Source organism: Aulostomus chinensis, chromosome 23 (assembly GCF_037954235.1).
Source record: "Aulostomus chinensis isolate RoL2024-O1b breed Wild chromosome 23, RoL_Achi_v1.0, whole genome shotgun sequence".
Taxonomy (NCBI): Eukaryota; Metazoa; Chordata; class Actinopteri; order Syngnathiformes; family Aulostomidae; genus Aulostomus; species Aulostomus chinensis.
In genome coordinates, this window is record NC_141342.1 from 16,694,091 (window position 1) to 16,715,611 (window position 21,521).

General features: G+C 41.3%; 2 protein-coding genes across 2 annotated transcripts in view; one reads left to right on the plus strand and one right to left on the minus strand.

The window, feature by feature from the left end:
• dock1 (dedicator of cytokinesis 1) overlaps window positions 1–21,521 on the plus strand; it is a 175,307-nt gene that overhangs the window by 84,808 nt on the left and 68,978 nt on the right. The gene's annotated exons all lie outside the window — the stretch shown is intronic.
• The window catches only part of insyn2a (inhibitory synaptic factor 2A), a 29,812-nt gene that overhangs the window by 7,047 nt on the left and 1,244 nt on the right, over window positions 1–21,521 (minus strand). Inside the window, exons 2-3 of the mRNA XM_086194483.1 lie at window positions 10,462–11,701; window positions 5,696–5,767 (exon numbers count right to left, since the gene is read on the minus strand). Coding sequence (XP_086050609.1) covers window positions 5,696–5,767; window positions 10,462–11,696 — 1,307 coding nt within the window. The 5' untranslated portion in view covers window positions 11,697–11,701. The remainder of the gene's footprint in view (window positions 1–5,695; window positions 5,768–10,461; window positions 11,702–21,521) is intronic.

The following is a 21,521-nucleotide window of genomic DNA, read 5'->3' on the forward strand; positions in this document are numbered from 1 at the left end:
ACGTGCGTGCATGCGTGTGGCTTCTCATAACAAGGTGTAATTGTTATTGTGTTTGGGATTCAACACCTTAATTGGAATCTGTTGTGGATTCTGGCCGATTGTGTCACTAAAGAACCTGATATTTGAGTGAAAGCTAATCATCTCATCTTTGCAACACGTTCACAAGTTCTTTTAATGTAATATTCATTAGTTTCTAGCCGGCCCAGTTACCAGCATCTCCTTCTAAATGTGTCACAGGGCTTGCTGAGTGGTTCCACGTCTTTCTTTTCTTCTTCTTCTTCTTCTTATTTTCCAAGTGAACATTGTTGGCATTTTCCTGTTCTCTGGAAGCCAATCCTGTGAGTAGGTGGTTGAAGGCCTAGTCAAGCTTTAACCTTTGTCTCCCCACTTATTCTCACTCTTGCTTTGTCCCCCTCTCACACACACACACACACACACTCTCTCTCTCTCTTTATCTGTCATGTTCCTTCTCTTTACAAAAAAGAATCTCTACCTAATCCAAGCCCAGCCTCTCGCTTCAACACCTTCATTCCCATACACACCTCTCACCTTGCCTTTACCCCGTTTGAACATCTGCGGGTCTTTATCATCTTCTCCTTCATCTTCTTCTTTCCTGCCTGTTTGACATTCTCACCCAGCCGTCCTACTGTTTCCTTATCTTACCTAAATGTGATCCTCTTGACTGTCCTCTCTGTCCCTTTTGCAGTGTCTGTCTTACCAAGGGGTCACTCTTGTAGCTATGGTAACCAGTTTGCCACCATGCTGCTGGGGAAAAAAAAAACGTCCTTACGTGTGCACACAAAAAAAAAAGGAGATTTTTTTTCCCCTAGCAGAGTTGTGTAGTGGGATAGTGCTTTGCTTCGCAGTAATTTCCATATGGTGTAATGTAATCAGCTCTTCAGCCTTCAGCAACGCTTAATTGATTTTCACAGCCCAGCACAATAGATTAGAGCTTTTTATTTCTTATTTTAAATACCCAATCTTTTGTTGTTTCTTTGCTCTGTTTGCGCAACACTTAAATATTCTAACAATGTTTTACCGTCAGATAGTTTTAATGTTTCTGACCTCCTCAATCAACCACTTCAGTCTATCTCTGCCTAATCAGTATATTAACCCACAGAAATGCATTTTAAGTACATTTAGAAGACAGGGTAGTGCATCCTGTCTTTAACGTCTGTGTTCCTGAAAGAAGTGGAATGCATTTCAAAGCTTTTCTGCATCAACCTGTCTGTTTTTCTCCGGTCCTCCCAACCTTTCTCAGTAACAGATATATTACATCACCTGGCACGATGGAACAAATCAGAATAATCTTTTCATCCCTTTCCCTGTTTTTTTTTTTTTTTGTCTTCTTCAGTTTTCAATGTCATGCGCAATGTGATAAGCACCGAATCCCCGAGTTCATTTGAACACATGGCGTTTAGCTCGTTTGGTGGCTCATTTGGTCTCCATTCAAGAGAAAGTTTGAGATGGAGAGAGAAAGTTGGTGAGAGAGGATGAAAGATGGTTCAAACTGAGGAAAGTGGAACCAGACAAGGACGTGAAATGAAAGCAGCTTGGGTATTCCGTTTGAAGTCTTCTCCACATAGATCGCAGAACCTATCCGGGGCTGTTGTTATGCTAAAGATGGGTGCTGAGATGATGCCATACTAATTATGCTAGCAGCAGCTGCGTGAAAGTGGACCCAAATGTCCACTCCGAGATCAGTTTCCTCATAAAGACAAGAGTTAGGTTTTTGGTCAAGGCTCCAAAAAAAGAAAAACACTCACTCACTCACTCACTCACTCACTCACTCACTCACTCACCCTAATAGATATTATAGGCGGCTCTCTCGCCTACACACACACTTTGTGTTCCTTCATGGCACTGCTTCCTTTCCTGTGTTCTTCCACCTCCAGAGAGGTTGTTTTCATGGAGATCTAAGTAATTAGATTGCCATTTAATCCTCCTGCATGTGTGAATACGACTGCTATATTTGATTCTGTGTCCAATCAACACGATTTTCTTTAAATCAACACAGTTTGCCATGATGAGCAAGTCTCTTAAAAAGAGAACTCAGGTCAATTTTAACAGTTTTCAAACATCTCACTTGGAAATTTCTGCCCTTTATCAAGTTGAAACCACGCCAAGCACTGGCAAGGTTTGTCAGAAATGAGCCTCCTGTTTTATATTGAGTTTCTGTTATTCTTCACTTCCCTTTACAGATGAAGTGTTTCAATCGATTGTGGCAGATCGAGGAAGACAAATGCGGAGTGTTGACGTTCAGGTTGTGCCTGTTTAACAGTCCTGATTCAGTGTGTAGGATCAGTCCTGACCAAGCCCAGGGATACGTTTGACGTGTGACACATAGATACTCCAAAGCAATTTAAAATATAATTTTCTGTTATTCATTTTGGTGCACATAATTAAAGTTTTTATTCCAGGCTGCATTTTAAATCCTTGTCAAGAATTCAGGTCATGGTGATGTATAAATAAACACCTTTACTAACGCATCATTAATCAGTGTAGGTACACACTGATCTGCCAAGAATATCTTGACAAAAAGACCCTTAAAATGGAATTGCTCTTTTAAAAAAAAAAAAAAAAAATCACAGCAGTTTCATGTAAATGTTCAGCGAAGTTGTGTGGAGTTTGCAGAGACTGGCACAGCAGGGAAAGCACAGTTCGTCTTCAGTCACAGAGACAGATTGGGGGTGGATAGGTACACCAAACAGAGCTCGGTCTTGTTTTCCCCAGGGCTCAATCACACACAGCTAATATTAAACACAGTGTTGATTAATTTTAAAATACCAGGCGAGTAGGCGGTCCTATTTCAGCCATTCTTTAACCCTCATGCCATGTTGTGCTCTTGCAAATCATGTGCCATAATTCAGCTCGCTTCACATCACCTCGCTATCATTGAATCGCTGCCAACCTTTCTACACTTTCTGTCTACCCTCAAGGGCTACAGTGAGGACATGCCAGAATTTAAACACACTCTTTAACACCTTATGAGACAATGCACCTTCATCTGAGCAAACATCAGAGGGAACAGAGCTGCACACTGCTCCTTCAATTTTTTTTTCAACGCTTGATTGAAGTTTGGCCAGAGGCTTATCAGTTATTGAGGCACTAGATGGAAGATGATTTAAATGGCTCTTCAGATGTGAAATGCTTACTTGAGTGGAGAAGCAATGTCCACTAAAAAAGAGAAAAAAAAACAAACGTATTGATCGCTTTCTTTCTCATCTTTCTCCCCCTTGTCCTTTTTTTGAATGTTTTTTTGAATGTTCATAAGCACTAAAGCAGTGAAAGATAAAAGGTACGCACATATTGAAATAAGTACACACGGTGTCATTCAGTTCAAACTCCGAGCACAGCCCTGCAGATATTTTATTTTATCCATAGGATGAGGAAGACGTGTCAGAACTCGCCCTAGTTTACAGCCTCCAAATGTAAACTGAGCTGACCCAGCACAGTTTCACACCAGGTCCTCCTCCTGGTCTGGACAGCAAGGCCAGCATGAGATACTGGTTTGTCGCTAAGGAGCTGAGGGATGCGCCACTGGTTACACTGGTGAGTGCGGGAGTTTTCAGAAGCTCCTTTTACAGAGACATTCAACAATTACTCCGTGAAAATGTCTCCACTGTTTCATTTTTTAACACACCATTGTGTACAATACAAACAGCTATTGAAATGGGGATTGTCACACTTCCCCATATGAAGAAGTATTACAATTTTCAAAACAGATACATACAAGTAAAACAGTGCAAGTGTGTTACATGAAAATGAAAATTTTAAATAGAGGGCACAATATAGTACATGATGTAGTCTACCCATTGTAGAGCAAATGCAGTCCACAGTGCTAGATTAGCGGCAGAATTGTTAGAATAGTTGCAGAATTGCTAGATTAGCTGCAGAATTACTTGAATAGTTGCGGAATTGCTAGATTAGCTGCAGAATTGTTAGAGTAGTTGTAGAATTGCTAGATTAGCTGCAGAATTACTTGAATAGTTGCAGAATTGCTAGATTTGCTGCAGAATTGTTAGAATAGTTGCAGAATTGCTAGATTAGCTGCAGAATTGTTAGAGTAGTTGTAGAATTGCTAGATTAGCTGCAGAGTTACTTGAATAGTTTCAGATTTGCTAGATTAGCTGCAGAATTGTTAGAATAGTTGCAGAATTGTTAGATTAGCTGCAGAATTACTTGAATAGTTGCGGAATTGCTAGATTAGCTGCAGAATTGTTAGAGTAGTTGTAGAATTGCTAGATTAGCTGCAGAGTTACTTGAATAGTTTCAGATTTGCTAGATTAGCTGCAGAATTGTTAGAATAGTTGCAGAATTGCTAGATTAGCTGCAGAATTACTTGAATAGTTGCAGAATTATTAGATTGGCTGTAGAATTGTTAGAATAGTTGTAGAATTGTCAGAATAATTACATAAGGAGCAGAACGGTTAGATTAGCTGCAGAATTATTAGATTAGGGGCAGAATGGTCAGATTAGTTGCAGAGTTGTTAAATTAGCTGCAGAATTCTTAGATTGGCTGTCGAATTGCTAAATTAGCTGCAGTTTTTTTTAGATGATTGAAGGAATTGTTAGGCTTTGTCTTTTTTTTCCCCACAGAGCCAGCCACTAACACATTCAGTGTTTTCAGTAAGCTGTTCCATCATTCCTGTTGTCCCTTTCACACAGACATTGATTTTGAGCGTTTACTATCCGTATAGCGGGATCAGAGAGACGTGTAATCGTTCCCACATTCTGTCCCCGCTCCTGCAATATTTCCTCCTTGAACGTGCTGTGCAAATTGAAATTGTGCTAAGCCACACTAACCAGTACAGGGTCAGGCAGCAGAGAAGTTAAAAAAAAAAGAAAAGAAGAAGGCAGCTGATCTGACTGTAGGCTGAAAGCCACAGCAAAGACAGATGGGAGTTACATTGTGTGTCCACAGCAGGCCGGTAGCTCTGGAGTTGCACCTGCCTGCTGTGAACTGCGAGGAACCCTCAAAACAAAAGCTAATCATTCTAAGCAAAGTACAGCACCACTGTTCTTTGTTAAACTTTATTTTCTGATACAGCGCTTGAATTCAATCCTTTCATCTTTGTCTATAATCATAAATATCTCATTAATATTCACCTGAAATGAATTATGATCATGATTTTTCAGCTACGTTGTCCAGATCGACTAGACAGTAAATACACACAAAGGTGTCCACACTCATACCTTCACAAGGAGATAACCACATACTTTGGTTGAATAATAGCTTTGGACTCACGTCTGCTGGTTGTCAAATAAAAACTGAAGTGAATTTGAAAGTATGCAAAGGCTCAGTTGGCTTGGCAACAGCCCACAGTGACGGTATTTCACTCTGCTCGGAAGGTAATTAATTTCACCTTTTCCTGCCCCTGCTCTTACTGATTCTGTAGTGTTCTTCTCTCTCGGTTTTAACTATGTGCCCTTTTGTCTCTAAATCAACCTAAGCAGGCACCTAAGCACCGCTCAGTGAATTAGGGAGGTGGACAAAGATGTATAGATGGAGAAGCCAGGTGTGTTAATGTCACATGCCCTGCTGTGCTCCTTAACAGCATCCATATTAGTCCTGCGTGTTTCCTCCTGTCCCCTTCTTCTCCCCTGTCCCCTTTCCACCTGTTCACTTTCCCTCAAGGAGAAAGTACAGGGCACATTTGGATCATCATGTCTTTGAAGAGGAATGATCACTAACCTGTAAATAATACATGCGCTGTTCCGGCATGTGTCACAGTTGGCTGTGTCCTGTCCGGTCCGATAGGAAAGTCTGTGGGGAAGATAAGAGTCATGAATGCGTAATTACAGGACTTGTTAAGCTCTTCGTTCACGGCTTCCTTTCTCCTCTTGTTTGTCATCCCTCGTTAGTGGAACTGAAGTAAATGAGGTCGATGAGGGGTCGTGCTGACCTCCTGAGTGGCCTGTGTCCTGCAGCCGGGGCACAGAAAACTCTGTGTCAGCCATTAGCTGTTGTTGACTGATTGGAGGTCAAATGTGGCCAAACTTGGTCGCACAGATGGGTTTGTGCCACGGTGGTGCACATTACTTTACAACTAGAGACCATTGTCTGTATAAAATTATCTATTATTCATTTGAATGTTAAAAAGTGAAGAGTATGGAGCACAATCAGAATCAGATAGAGAGGTGCAGACTAGATCATCATACTACAAAGGAGTGAAATTCGCTAACCCAGTAATTCTCTGCTCTCTTCATTAATCAGTCATCTTTGTCCGCTGCTGTAGTTTTGAATTATTCTTTTGTTTATCTGATCAATCCTGCATAGTCCAGGGTGTCCAGCTGGTCTGGCCCAGGTGTTTCTATTTGAGGATACTTGTGTTTACAAACTTAATTTATCTATCTATTTTTCCTTTTCCTTATGTATAGCTGGTGTGTTTGTATGACTGTGGATGGGTTTCCACTGTTGTTTTATGCAATGAGAATCATGAGAATTTCTCTGCTGCAAATAAAATTCTCCCAAGGGGATAAATAAATGCATGCATATATATACATACATATATATATATATATATACATACATACATATATACACATATATGTATGTATATGTATGTATATGTGTGTGTGTGTGTGTGTGTGTGTGTATATATATATATATATATATATATATATATATATATATATATATATATATATATATATATATATATATATATATATATATATATATATATATATATATATATAATATGTAGTTTTTACTCATCAAACCTTATTACTTTTACTCCAGATTCTCCACCATTGATTAATCCAAATGTACCGGAGAGTGTTGTAAAGCAAGCAGAGGGAATTACTTCCCTGTGAATTATTTTTATTACCCGGAGAAACAAAAAAGGATTTTTATTTTTTTTTTAATTGAATGGGTCATCTACGTCCTCTATAGCAGATGTAGTTTGACAGTTTTGTTTAGGATAGTTGCCATTTGGCTGTAACCTGTCAGTCCCTCTTCCTTTTTATTGTAATATTGATTCTCCAAATTCACATTCACTCTTCTCAATATCCCATTATTTCCTGTGTCTCTTCATTCCTCATATCATTCTATCATCAGTCGCCCCTGAAATAAGATATTGTCATGAACCAAGGTGCTATTATAGCCCTCAAGGGACAGCTAGAGACCAGGTGATAACCCTGAATGGACCTGTGGGGCCAAAGGCTTCAAAGACTCAATGGCTTTTGTATTGAATTACTAGATGGAAATGTGCATATTGATTGACATTTCTTTTGCTTCTTTTAAAGAATGAAATATTAAAAAGGACACGCTATGTTGCTTTCTACAGTCATAACCTGCACAGTTGCAAATTAACCCACGGACAGAATCAGAAATCCTCTCTCCATTTGAAGGGCCGACTTCTTTCCTCTTTCTAAGTTGATTTTTCTCAATTTCTAGAGTCAAGCCCACTGATGAAATCTAGGACGAAGGTCAATTAATCCCAGGTACCAAAAAAACATAGATATTATTCATCAGAATTGTATCCATACATGGAGATAACCGGTGATTTGGATAATCTACAATACACACGGCAGTTGGCTTCTGTTGTGCCCCGGGTGACTTGTTGGGTATTTTTAATCTTTGATCCTTACTATTATTACTGTTATTATTATTCTTATTGCTGTCATTGACAATCATCAGGTGTCTGAGGGTTGCACACCTCTCTCAGGGTCGGGGTGTCATGCTGACCATAAGGTGCGGCACTAATTAAAAAAATCAAACTGCTACTATACTGTATATTTCCCATCCTTATCTAATCTGTTTGCCCTGACAGATATATTGGGTATTTAAGTGCGTAGCAGAATGAGGTAATGAGAGGCGCATGAGTGCAGCGATAAGGGGAAATTCAACTTTTCAACGTGGGTGCCAGTGGAGAGGAGGTGACATTGCGCTGCAGTGGGGAAGGGTCAAAGCCACACTCACTTTCGAACCAGATGAGACGATTGATAAGCAGCCAATATCACATCCTTGGAACATGCCACCCTTACTCTCTCTATCTCCCACCCTCATTCAGTCCCCCTCCGTCTCATACACCTCTCTATCCCTCTCTCACACTGATGTGATAATAGAAAAAGATCGTGTTTGGCAGGAATCTCCAAGGAGAGTGAAGTCAAAGGTGCCATTAACATTATATTTAACCCCCTCAACCCCCCTTTGTGAAACTAGCTCCTTCCCAACAGCTACTGAGTGGGTGGGGAGGCCTGAAAACATACACATACACACAGTGTTAATAGACAGGCCAACAACAAGTTCCCATGAGTGTGATTTATCGGTCCTGGTCTGCCAAAACTGGCTGATGATGCAGCAGAATGATTCCCAAGCTTTGTGCCGTTAGATGCAACCAATGATGTACTCGAGGGCTGCATCTCACTCTTCACACTCGGGGATGTGCAATATGTTCGTATGTGCACTTGTGTGAAAATATACTCTAAAAATAGGAGTTGGGAGTTTGACTACTTAAGTAAACACACAGAAATGCTTTCTTTTATTTATCCTTCATCTCTCAAAAATGGAGGATGTTCTTTTTTGGGTGAAGGGGTTTGTTTTCTACAGACGTGGTATGTACTGGATGCATTCTGAGCGTTCACAGTTCTTTCAGTCCTCTGATGGGTGTGGATAAAACCCTCCCGGTTTAACCATCGACACACAGAAGGAGCAACTGTATGAGAAAATATCTGCATGTTTGATAAAGAGTACAGAGATGAGTTACAGATGAAGCATCGTGGAGGGAAACATTCCCGTTCAGCTGAAAAGATTTGAGATTCAGGCTCAGTTTCAGATCAATATAGTAATTACGGTGTCATGGATTTGTGTTCATATACATGTTTGATTTCTTCTCTATAGAAATTGAGGCTAAGTTGTTTTGTTTTTTTCGTTGGCAGATACGAAATAAAGGTTTTACCATTTTTCAAATACCTTGGCCTTTTAATGAACACAAGCATAGTGAATACTATTAAAAAAAAAAGTGATTGTCATACATCATAAACAGTTGTAATTGAACTCACTTTTCACCTATAGCCTGTGGGCACTCCTATTTGTTTTGCCAGTGACATTTATGTGAGGAGAGCTAATGTTGTGTGACTAAAGCTGAAGTTTTTTTTCCCCCCCTACTCGGTTCTCTGAAAAAAAAGGAAAATATATAAAGGAGGAAGGTGGCTGTGCTTATAAGAAAATTGGGTTTCACTTTGGCGCACATGAATTACAAGAGGCCTGTACTGCTGAGTGATTTTACCCGATGTAAGCTTCTGTAATTAATGCACACTGTCGTTTTTTTTTTGGTGTTTGTTTGTGTGTGTGTGTGTGTGTTTGTGTGACCAGATGGCTTCATTAAACACAAGTTACTCATTTTCATTTACAAATTAAGCCTTCTTCCTTCTTGCATGGGACTCCAGGTTGGTATGACGTTGATGATATGGATTTTTTTTTCTCCCCTCGCTGTACTTCAACACAGTGCTACTCAAAACAGATAGGCATCTGATTGCTGAGCTCCAGTAATTCACTCAACAAATTGGCCAGTTTGTTTGCCTCTTCCTCTTGGATAGACAATCCTCTATTTCAGCAGGACAGATACTATCTTTTGCCCTTATATACTCAGTATCCATTGGACAGTAAATGGCTTTTTCACAGGCAATAGTGTTTTTGAAAGCTTTGGACTCAGTGGATAAACGTTGAAGCGTGTAGCTGGGTGAGGCCAGCTGTTTATGTCCAGTTTATTATTTTACTTGATTACAATTCTTAACTTTATAGTATATATTTTCCCGTATTTAGACGATAGTTTTTTTCCCCTCTATTATTTCTGTCACTGGATTGGTTTCTGTGGAAGTGAACTTGTCTGCAATTTCTTAGCCGACAAGTTTGTGATTAAAGGTTACATCTGTAGTGGCAATTTTTCAGGTCATCAAACCACTTAGGCCAAAATGAGTGTGATGATTGGTTCGTACATTAGTTTTACAGCAGGTCCATCGTATCGGAAAGGAAATCATCATTAGAGGACATTGTGCTGTGATAGCATCTGAGGCTACATCCAGGTGAAAGCTGCATCATCCCAACTACATGCCACTAACGAAACACTTCAAAAAGGATAGTTTCCCTCTTCCTGCTGAATCTATAACATGGGATGTCTGATGTGTCCTTGGCTTAACATACTGGTCACCTTTTATACTGATGTGTAACATCACTTCCAATGTATTGTTGACACCATTGAAGGGTACTGATGCAGATTTATCAGTTTCATCTCTGAGAATCGGCAGTGATGTGAGGGATCTGCAGTTAATGAAGTACTTCGGTTTCTGCTCGCCACTCACTTCACCGAGGCATCAGGGGCCCACTTATATCAGTGGACTGGTATTGCTGATGTCTGAGTGGTTCTTGGTATAAGGAACTGGTGTTGAGCTTTCAGGAGAGGGATTATAAACAGATTGGTGCGTGTAGTGTGAAGCACATACAATATGTCTTACCCTTCTCTGTGGGCCTCCCCCTTCTCCAGTTCCTGGATGACCCCCAGCAGCACCTTGATGGTCTCTTGGCTTGAGCTGATGAGGTTCTCCATGGCCTGGAGCTGTGCTTTTACATCCCCGTCTTGATTCATAGGCACTATTTGCTTACAGGCCTCTTGTGTTGGATCTGGCGGCGCCCCCCTTGCCTCCCCACCTCCAAAAGGTGACTGAGGCTCTTCCATGCCCCGTAGAGGCCGGGCAGATAACTGCCCAGTGTGACACTGCACTTGTGTTGTACAGCCTCCACTGGAACGTGGTAGCGTCTCACTTTGCAACCCGTTGAGCTGCAAGCTTTTCTTTCGTTTGTTACGTACAGATGGACTGTCCAGGCACTCCACCTGTGTGAGGGAGTTCCAGGCGATGGGGCCTGTAACCTTTGAGGCCCTGTCCGGCAGGGTCCGGGACGAGCCCTCCTCCAGATTTAGCAGCTGCCTCTTGGCCGAGCGATCAGTTTCGGCCTCCCTGTGTTGTAATCCTGTTCTGGCTCTGGGCGGGATACTACAGAGCTGGTACTCAGCCTGTGCACCAGCTCCGCTTCCTCTTCCTCTCTGTGTGTCTGCAAGGCAGTCTGAGTCTGCAGAGCAGCTGAGCAGCAGAGCGTCAGAGCACAGGCCATCAGGTGCAGTGTGCTGCTCCACTGTGGCAATGCACTCATTAGTATGGAGCAGAGCCCTGGTCCTTCGGACTCCACTCCCCCCGCAGGCTCCCGCCTCCTCCTCATCTAAACCCTGCTCTGCAGCCTTGGACTGCTTCACCTCCATGACAAAACCGTTGTTCTGACCTTTATAAGTTTCCACAGCTGCCACGTGTTTGAAAGTGTGGCCTTTCTTGCGCTCAAATGGGAATGTCTGATAACGTTTCTTCAGGTCAGGGGACGTCTGCACACCCGTGCTCCGTGTGACGTTGGGGATAGATCTGCGGGCAGGGACAGTCATGTACTTGCGGTATGCCACCTTGTATGAGATTGGCTTACCACCTTTCCCCGATGCCTGCAATTCTGCCTCCCTTTGCTCGTTCTGTGCCTCACAGATATCCTTGAAACGCACTTGCAGAGCCTTGTTTCTCTTCCTCACCTGTCGACTTGCTTCTAGGGAATACTTCACTTCCAGCGCCAGGGAGGTGGAGGGCATCGGCGCTGCTTCCGAGTCAGACTCTGAGTTGGTGAGCATGCATTTGCCACCCTCCTTGCTCACCATTTTTCCTGAGAGGCATGGAGAAAGACAAGTTAATCATCCATAATGAATGACTTAGCCGTAGACTCTTGCCTGACTATAATATCCCATTCAACAGAACATGCACACTCGCAGCTGAGACGGAGGGAGGAACCTGCACACTTATTTGATAATTATAAGCACAATAAAGTACTTTTTACACTTCAGTATATATAAATGAAGCAACGCTTGTCCCACAAAAGGAAAATTATAGAACAGATTTGAGATATTTCAGGTCAGTTCCCTTGATAATTGAGAATAAGATGAACTGAGTTTGACATAAGTTACAGTTTCTTGATATTTGAGACTAAAAGTTTCCATAGAGGAAAATCCTTTTGTTTCTCCGTCATTAATCATTCACTGAACAGCTGGAAGGTTTATGGTCATAACATGCCCTAAAACTAATCCTTATTGCTTTCCAGGTTAAATTTAATTTTTTTCTCTCTCTGATACCATTGATTCCAACTAGACATATTTTTCATCACTCTAACCTTCTACTTTCACGCATTTAAAACATTTTTTTTTTTTATTAGACGATTGATTTAATTTGAACGGTTGCTTCTGCAGGTTCACTTTCTGTCACTGCACTTTGATACACTCAGGTACCCTTAGTTAACTGTAAAAACACTGTTTACTATTCTGAACGTTTTGCCCGAGCTTCACATTTATTACCATTTATTTCCAAGCCTCATTAGGTTCAGCATGACTCTTCGTTGTCTGACCTTTCCCTTTCAAAGCTAGTAATTAAATAGAAATAGAATTTTGCGCCCATTTATGGGCACATTTGCGTACCTCAGGCATATGTTAGTGTGGGTAATGTTCATTTCCCATTTTTTAAATGTAGAGAAACAAGGGTAAACACTTGAGAACACATCAACATTTGTCTGAAAGCTATACAACAACCTCTCAAGGACAAACATCCTATAGCATAGATAATGATACAGCCAAAAGTATGGAAGAAGCACCCCACCCCTGCAGTCTGCCTCTGGGGCTGAGACACAACCCTTTATGCCTGCTGATTTACAATAAGCAAATACACCACCAGCTCATATAGATGCTGAATCAGATAGGACAATTATCTTTCTCAGCTTATCAGCAATGACTGTGCTCGGTCAACAAGGAATTACTTCCCATTTCAAACCTGTTTGCTATACTCAGAGCCATAGAATGGGCATTATTGTCACGCACCCTTCTTCATCACATTATCAGTCTGGTGTTGTATTATTAAATGATAGCCTGTTGGGCCGCCTGTTCTCATAGAAGAGAGGCAGCCACATATCTTTTTTCGATCGTAACAGGTCTTATCTCCAGACCTTAGTTGCCTCTGTATGACACGCAGAGCCAGATATACATACCACAAAACCACGAGTGACATAGCCAGTCCTTAGGAAGTTTAGTGGATGAACTACATTATACCTGCAGCTGATTGCGTAATCAGTGCATGTCACCCACCTCTAACCATCGTGTGCAGCACCCACAATTGCACAAAGCAGTTTTTCTACATGCAGAATACGTGATCAGGCTGCCCTTGCTCATCTCCTTCCATGTTTTTGCACAAATTAATGCATATGTATGAGTAGGAGTTCAATTTGCCATTCAGTGCTCCTGCAGGTGGCAGGTTGTGGTTTTACCTATGCATGTGCAGTCTTTTTGTGCATTAAATGCCATGTTTTTAGATGAATATTGAGTTGAAACTGTACCTTTACATAGGCACCAATGTGTTGGTAGGTGACCCTTCAACTCAATGTAGTGCAACTTTACATGTTTGCGCAATCATTTTTTTCCCACACAAGATGATACATCTACAGTATATATGTACTGTGTCAAAATGTTCTTAAACACTTTAAATGTGATTCAATGCCATTGCGTTTTTCAGTAGTGTGCTCAATGAAGTTCTCCGAAGTTAGAGACCAGCTTTTCAACACGAAGAATGAAAAATCAAGATAATTTTACTCTTCTGCTGCACGTAGCTTTGTGTAATGTTGCTTGTATTGTGCAGGAGATGTTCCTTTGGTGATCGGATCCGTGTATAAGGAAGCTGATATGTGATTTAGTTTAAACTTTTAAGATCTGTTAATTAGATGAATCCACAGATGTTAGAGATCAACAGCTCTCCTCTGATACCTTCAGATCCAAACATTGCTCCGTAATGTCGCTGTAAACACGGGCTGAGAGCAGCACAGCATGCCCATATAGACGGGTTAGTGATGGCAGCTTTCTGCTGTGTTGGCAGATGTTTGTTTGGTTCTCATCAGACAGGTAATTTACAAATGGGAGAAAATGGCTAATGCATTTTCTCCGTATCGCACAGAGATCACTTATTAGCTTTCACTAAACCCATTAGGTAAGGGATTAACTAACAACGCAGTGTCTTTTGGCTTTTACTTTTTAAAAAATTTTTTTTTTTAAAGTGTTATGTTTTTGTCTGTCTGCATGCTCACTCAAAACTACCAGGCTAATATTCATGAAACTCAGTGGTGTGGTGTCTCATGGATCAAGAAACAACCCATTAAATTGAATATATTGTAAATGTAAAAACAAGAAGAAGTTGATCCAAGTTTTCTCTTCTGGAAATGAAGGCAATTATCAGTGTATTCAATTAGATAATGACTAATTAGAATCTTTAAATGCGCTATATCAGAACACTTGTGATACAAAAAAAATGTTACACAGTACTGGAATTGAAGAATGGATTTTTCGCGGGACTGGCTCACTCCCTCACTTACTTGCTCACAGTTTGCATCGATGACACATGGTTCTTTCTTTGATTCATTCAATTCAATTAAGATTAAGCATGAAAAATTTCTGCACAACCACTGATAAAACCATTTATATCGGGGCGAGTAAAAATTAACTTCAGGCAATTATATTTCTGACTCCAAAAGAAAAAAAATAAAAACCTTAACATTGAACCCTGCCTCTTTATTATTAGTCCGGCTCGAATTAAACCCTTTCATTTTATGGATGTGCAAAATTATATCTGATGACCATTTAAAATGCCACCATGCTCCAAATAATCATTCCTCAGCAACTTGGTGTTTTCCAGTCTCCCTTGTCTGGATACAGGCTGGACAATGCAGAGTGTATTGTTTAATATCCTCCTCTAAATTTGATCATTTTTGACAAATCAACACTGCAGGCTAAATGATTTGTTTCTAGCTCCACATATCTGATTTGTTACCCGTTGGGTCTGAGCCAGAGTGACTTTAGCAGCATTTGTATCTCACCTGCGGCGAAAACACCACCCCCTTGGCTTAGTGCATAAACAGCATGACTCATCACGCAAAGGCTGTGGCAACTGCCCCTTTTTTAGGATGGCCTTTTCCTTTCTTTCTTTTTTTTTTTTTAAATAAATTTAGGGACTAGGTTATTGAAGTGAACTGACCCACTATTATCTACCCAGTAAGATAAACCAAAAACAGACCTCACGGGGGGTCATGTGCGCATGGCGACAAACATCAGACACGTTCACATCTGACCTCATTTGAGCAGCGCTGCAGTCACTCTGGCGCTGTTTGGGTTATTTTTTTGAGACACAAGTGCGTTTTGGCCTCAGTGAGAGCCTGTTGAGGACGGCTGGTTTCTTGGAGAGATTTTTCAAATTCAGATTGTTCAGTTAAAAATGCTTCAAGGACAATCCAGATTACTGCAGTGAAACAATTCATTACTCTTTGATGAAAATTTGTTGGGTTTATTTGTCTCTGTGTGTGTGTGTGTGTGTGTGTGTGTGTGTGTGTGTGTGTGTGTGTGTGTGCGTGTGCGTGCGCGTGTGTGTGTGTACTCAGAGCAGCGTGTGCTCATTTAATGCGATGCACCTTGAATTTCAAAATAAGTCTCATTACTTGCATTAATTTTAACAGCCTATGACTCAGCAGTCCTGTGATTGGCATTTGCCTAATTGAACTTTTCATTGCTTGGGGGTAAAATCTTAAAAAGGGGGGTGGGGTTGGGGGTTACATGTTCTGATTCACCCCAGGGATTGAATGTTTGCCATAACTTTGTGCCACACTCATTTTGTTTTATCTCTTATGCTCCATCGAATGGAAAATTCATTAATGTAGTATGCATCACAAAACCGCTGAATTGATTTAACGCTGGAAATATGGTTTTACATGTCAATTAGGAACAGCAGCCTTAAGAGAGTTTTATTTAACCGGGGATTTTATTGGACCTTCAAATCAGTGTCTTGATTTGCTTCACGTTTGTTTGATATTTCCTCAGTATTTTACAGAATGTTTTAGCTCTTTGAATAGCAGCTTCAAACAAATAAGACAGAAGAAGGTTGGTCTGTTTTTCCTGGCTTGTTCTGGGCGTAGCGCTAACATCGACTTAGTTTCACAGACAAAGAGATTTCAGACTGAAGAGTTCCTTGAACCATGTAGCATCTGATTAAAGAGACCATTTTCAGTTTCAACGAAAGGATACCACTTGTAATTGTTGCACAGGACTCCTAAGAGTCCTGCAGGGGTCCAGTCTTGTAAACCCGCTTCTGCCGACACCCGCGACACTGAAACTACCCGTTATCTGCAGGTATGTCAAAGTCGAATATGGACCCACCCGCATCCGTGATAATGTCTCACTTCAGCGCTCCTGCAGCTGTCGATGTGATTCCTCAGTGACGATGTGCCAAGCGTGCAGCTGTCAAAAGCCAAAACTTTTTGTATCTATTCACAAGCAGCGTAGTCACTGATAGTGGTGTTCTCACAGCCTTTGATAGCCAGTGGCAGCAGCTCGCTGTCGGAACATGTCAGTGACCCCCCCCCCATTCATTGGCAGATGTCGTGTCAGACAGGTAGAAGGCTTTCACAATAAAATAAATTCCTGATGGCTAATTTGGCTTGCTAATTCAGTTATTAAACTGACCCCCCCCCCACCCCCCACCCCCCCAAAGCAGCCCTGATGTTAACTGTTCAACAATCCTCTCCTGACTGAAGGGGCGCTGCTGCCATCTTTCAACATCTTTTTTGAAATATTACAGAGAGCGGGCACCATTTATAGGAGCATATTAATGCACTGAAATATAGGTGTTCAGCAATACCATGATTGAGTTTATACACCGCAGTCTTTAAAGATTCTCTCCCTTTTCAAACTTGCAAATGATGTCAAAGGAGTACCTGTGAAATCCTCACAGTCGCATTTCTGAAATGCGGACAAGGTAGGCTCCAAGTCTGTGTTTGTGTAACGTGATCAAATTCCTTGCTCTCCTATCGCTACAATTTCACATTATTACAACTCAGCATGATACCAGAGAGCCTGACTGAACCAACCAGTGTGACAGTATCCTCACAATGATGAAAGATCTAAACTCCACAGTAATCCAGCTTTATCTACTCTTGTTTTGTTTCCTCCTTTTCTCTCTCCTCTGTCAGCTTCTGCTCATAATTACACATGGCTTTGTAATGTTTTGAAATGTCTTTGATCTGTCTCTAAAGAGCCTACTGATTATGCAGTAAAGAAAAAAAAGACATGCAGGCTCATAGTTTCCTTTAGATTGTAGTGGGAAGGTCATTTGGAAGTGCTAGTTGTTGTTTTTTAATGAATTTCTGCGTGCGTGTGTGTGCGTATGTGTGTGTGTCTGTGTGTGAGTTGGACAGCAAATTGGGTGCACCAGTGCTCTCAGGTTATAATTTGAGGCCATAAATAAATATATATATATATATATATATTTTTAAAAAAGCCTTAATGATTGAATGTATAGGTCAGTGTGGATGGATGACGGCTGTACAGTGGCAGCCACCAAACACAGCTAATCCTTTGTGAGTTAATGGTAGCTTAATGCTGTAAGATTGAGGAGCACTAGAAATCACGGGGGTTTAAGGGATTGTCTTTCTAGTAATTGTTGCTCAGTCATCATGGACCACTGGACTGTTGCCAAACCAGATTAAAGATTTTGTGTGTGTGTGTGTGTGTGTGTGTGTGTGTGTGTGTGTGTGTGTGTGTGTGTGTGTGTGTGTGTGTGTGTGCGTGCTGCAGTAATGACTTAACAACACCAGGAAAAAAATGGTGTTTGGTTATTGTCCCAAAATTATAAACTGATATCATTTATATCCATGAACTTTGGTAGACATTGAGATGTGATCGGAACCTGTACATGTAGAATGCATTAATGATACTATAGAACTGAGTAACATTACTTGGATACATTTATTTGGCTTGCAGAATTGTGCACGGAAGGCAGTAAAGAATCCCACATGCATATTTCAGTTGTCTATACTTTTCCCTCCAGATTTAATTCTTGAAGCTCACGAAATGAAACATGATATGCAGTTGTAAGTCTATGCTAACAAACATACCCACCCAAACCAGGCTTTATAGGTGGAGAAAAATCCACCATGTAATAATATATTGATCCAGCCTGCGACGGACTGGCGACCCATCCAGGGTGACCCCCAGCCCTCACCCAGTGTCAGCTAGGACATTGGAGAGCGGTTTTGGCTGTTTGAGGCACCACTTTTGAAGCAGACTGGACACTTTGGCTTCAAGCTAAGGTGAATGGCAAACTTTAGAATAGAGAAGACACTTCCTTGTCATTGTATAAATGAACACAGCGAAACTCAGTTCAGAGCGATCCCGTTCAGCAGCAGCGTTATAAAATCAGGTTTTCACGGAGACATTCACATTCATAGCTGCGTGCATAAAAAAAACAAGTTGAGCTACATTAAAAGAACAAGCTTCTAGACCTTAAACAGACATAGTACTCATCGTGCAGAGAATAGATACATAAATAATTGTTTAGAGTGCAGAATAAGAGAATAGTTTTCTTCAGTGAATGATAAATTATTGAAACATGAAACATTTAGCAGCAGTGAGGTCCAGTCAGTACCAGTGTTCCCGTATTTCTTTTTCCCTAAACGCGTTGCTTGATCTGGAGGTGTAAAACGAATCCCCTACAGTACCACTTCCACTCTTAAAGTCAAAAGTCACAATCCATCTTTCAACTGGGTCTACAACTCATAGAAGTCATAAAAACACTCATTAACATTAACGGCTTCAACATCCACTAACTATAAATTGCTCATGTTTCCATCTAGAGAATGATGAAAAACCCTTCTCTCATAATTTGGAGGCCTCAAGTTCACAAAATCTTCTCTTCTGCCAATCATCAAGTAGCCCAGTTGCTAGACTGAAGATGAAACGACAAGCCGAACGCCGACTGCTCTCCAAACCTGTTCTCATAGCATATATTTTTAACGCTCCCTGGAAAACAACTCCAAATCTATTTATTGGGGTTCGTGGAGGTTTTTAAAGTTTTAAAAATGTTCGATATTGATTGTGTCTTCAGTCGTCTACCCGCTCCTCCAAAGCAGTCAACCTAGGGGAAACACTGCATCTATATAGATTTCTTCCACCCCTGCTGTCTATGCTGGGTGTAAATAGATTACTGCCATGCAACAACAGTGCAGAACACCACATTTTGTGCCATCCTGCCTCTGTTTTCACACAACAGTTCTTATCCTTTGACTGTAGGTTATGGGCGTTATAGTCTTGTTATTTTTCCTCTCACTTAGTCCCGGATGAATAATACTTGTTTTCTTTATTTCCTCACTTGCTGTAGTTAGTTGTGTTATGTTTGCACCCAGGTGGGTTCTTGAGGAGCTTGAAGGAGTCACCGGAAAACATATAATCCATATACATCAGTGAACATACAAGGTAGAGAAGGATCAGAGCCTATGAGAGGAAGCCTGCTGCAGAGGCTTCCTACTCTAATCCGAATGCATCAGATCACTCCCTTCCTCTCTCTGTTCTTCATCTTTTTAAAAGAATATGAAATCTCTTATTTCTTTTTTTTGTGATGATCTTATTCTCTTCCCCTCTGTTGATTTCTTTCTGTGTCGTCCTCTCCCTTTGCCTTCTAGACACTGATGTTTCAAAGCCAACGGGTAACTAGAGAACTCCCCTGATGCTCTTAGATTCCTCCTAGTCATGCCTAGCCATGGAGGAAAAAAAAGACAGAATAACAGGATGGGCTGGAAAAGAAGAAGGGATGAGTAAACAGGTGCAAAGGGGGAAGAGTGTAGGTGTCTCGATGTGTGTGAAGGAGCAGAAATGAATGCGAGTGAAACAGACAGGAATGTAGTTGCAGGAGGACCCATGAACTCAAGAGCAAAAGATCCCGTTGGTGGGATGCATCATTTTGTCATCTGATGAGAATTATATGAAAGCTGTATTCTGGATAAGTGGCTTGGAGGTCTTCAAAAAAAAAAAAAGAGAAGATCCTGCAAATACTTGGTCTTGCACTCATCTTCAAGGGAGTGTTGGTTTTCGTCACTCAAATCAGAGGTGCTGGATCAGATTCACATAAACCCTCCACGCCTCACATCTTGTGTCCAGAAATACAAAAGATAACAGTCAGAATTTTGTTCAAGCTAGAAGCAGTAGCGATGAAATGAGTAAATGACGCGTTGAAGCTTATTTTATATCAACCTTAATAGATACATTGCAGTTTATGATGCAAAGGAATTTTAAAAAAATGCTAGAATAAGTTACTTTTCTCTGTTTTAGGTTAAAATTATTTGTTTTGGGCTGATTGTCCAAACAATGGAAGGATGAAGTCAAAAGTCCAAAAGTGATGGGCTTTTACTTCTTCTTTTTTAACTACCTCATTGATAAAATGTTAATTGGTTAAATTGATCATAATTAATTGATCATAACCCCCCCCCGCCCAATCTGGTCCTGTCAGAGCCCCACCACTGACTGGGCCTCAGCATTCCTCACACTTTACACATGCTCACACACATGAGCAACAACAGGGGGATCAGGTGTGAAGTTCCTCTCTCTGTACGCAACAGACGAACAAAGTCAGCCTGCCCACACACACACACACACACACACACACACACACACACACACACACACACACACACACACACACAGAGGCCCCCACACCCACACCTTCGTATGCTCAACAACAGACGCACACGATTCACCTCAACTGCAAAGCGTGGTCGTGGCATTCCCAGGGAAACACTCCGACTCTCAATGAATAATCCTATTAGCACATGAAAGCTAACATCTGGCTTGTTTCAAAAGCAGGGGAGGAATTTGTAACACACAGACAGACACCCAGCGAGCCACAGGCCACAGGAGGCGAATGCACACTTCGCCACTCATTTTGAAACCTCTCCCTTGCAGAGGTATTCAGCAGAGAAAAGTTCTCAAAAAATGCAGTTTGTACCGGTCAATTACGTTGCATCATTTCTTGCTTGCTCTCGTTATTGTGTCTAGGAGATCTCATCCACATTGTGCACAAGGGTGCACGCTCTCATTTTCTTTAGCAGAAGGGTCAGTGTTCTCCTCAGTTCTCTCCCCGAGCAGTTTTCATCACGGATTCCTAAAAATACAGGTTTGCTTTTGAAGCTTTGCTTGAGTGACACCCCTGTTTTCATCCCTATCCTATAATCTTTGTAATTGTGCAGTCTGTGCATTGCATAAATCAAATTATGACTGCAGGTTTGCACTTTTCCTGTCATTCAGTGGTCTGAACATTTATTCTCAGACAGTCTCTTCCCTTGCACATTATCTATTTTTCTATCCTTAGTCCACTTGTGTGTGTGTGTGTGTGGGGGGGGGGTGTTAGAGGGCTGATGTGAGATTGAAGGTTTGGGGGGGGAGATGGAGTGTTTAGAGGTTTGTGAGGATGAGCGGAGTGAAATGTGTTTTCTGTGGCGATTGAAGGGCAGTTGAGCTGTGAGGTGCTCTTTAGCCCCCCCCCCCCCACACACACACACACTCACATACACACATACACAAACATCTGCTAACACACACATACATGCCCCAGTAATCTGTAAGAGATGGTGAGTTCACACA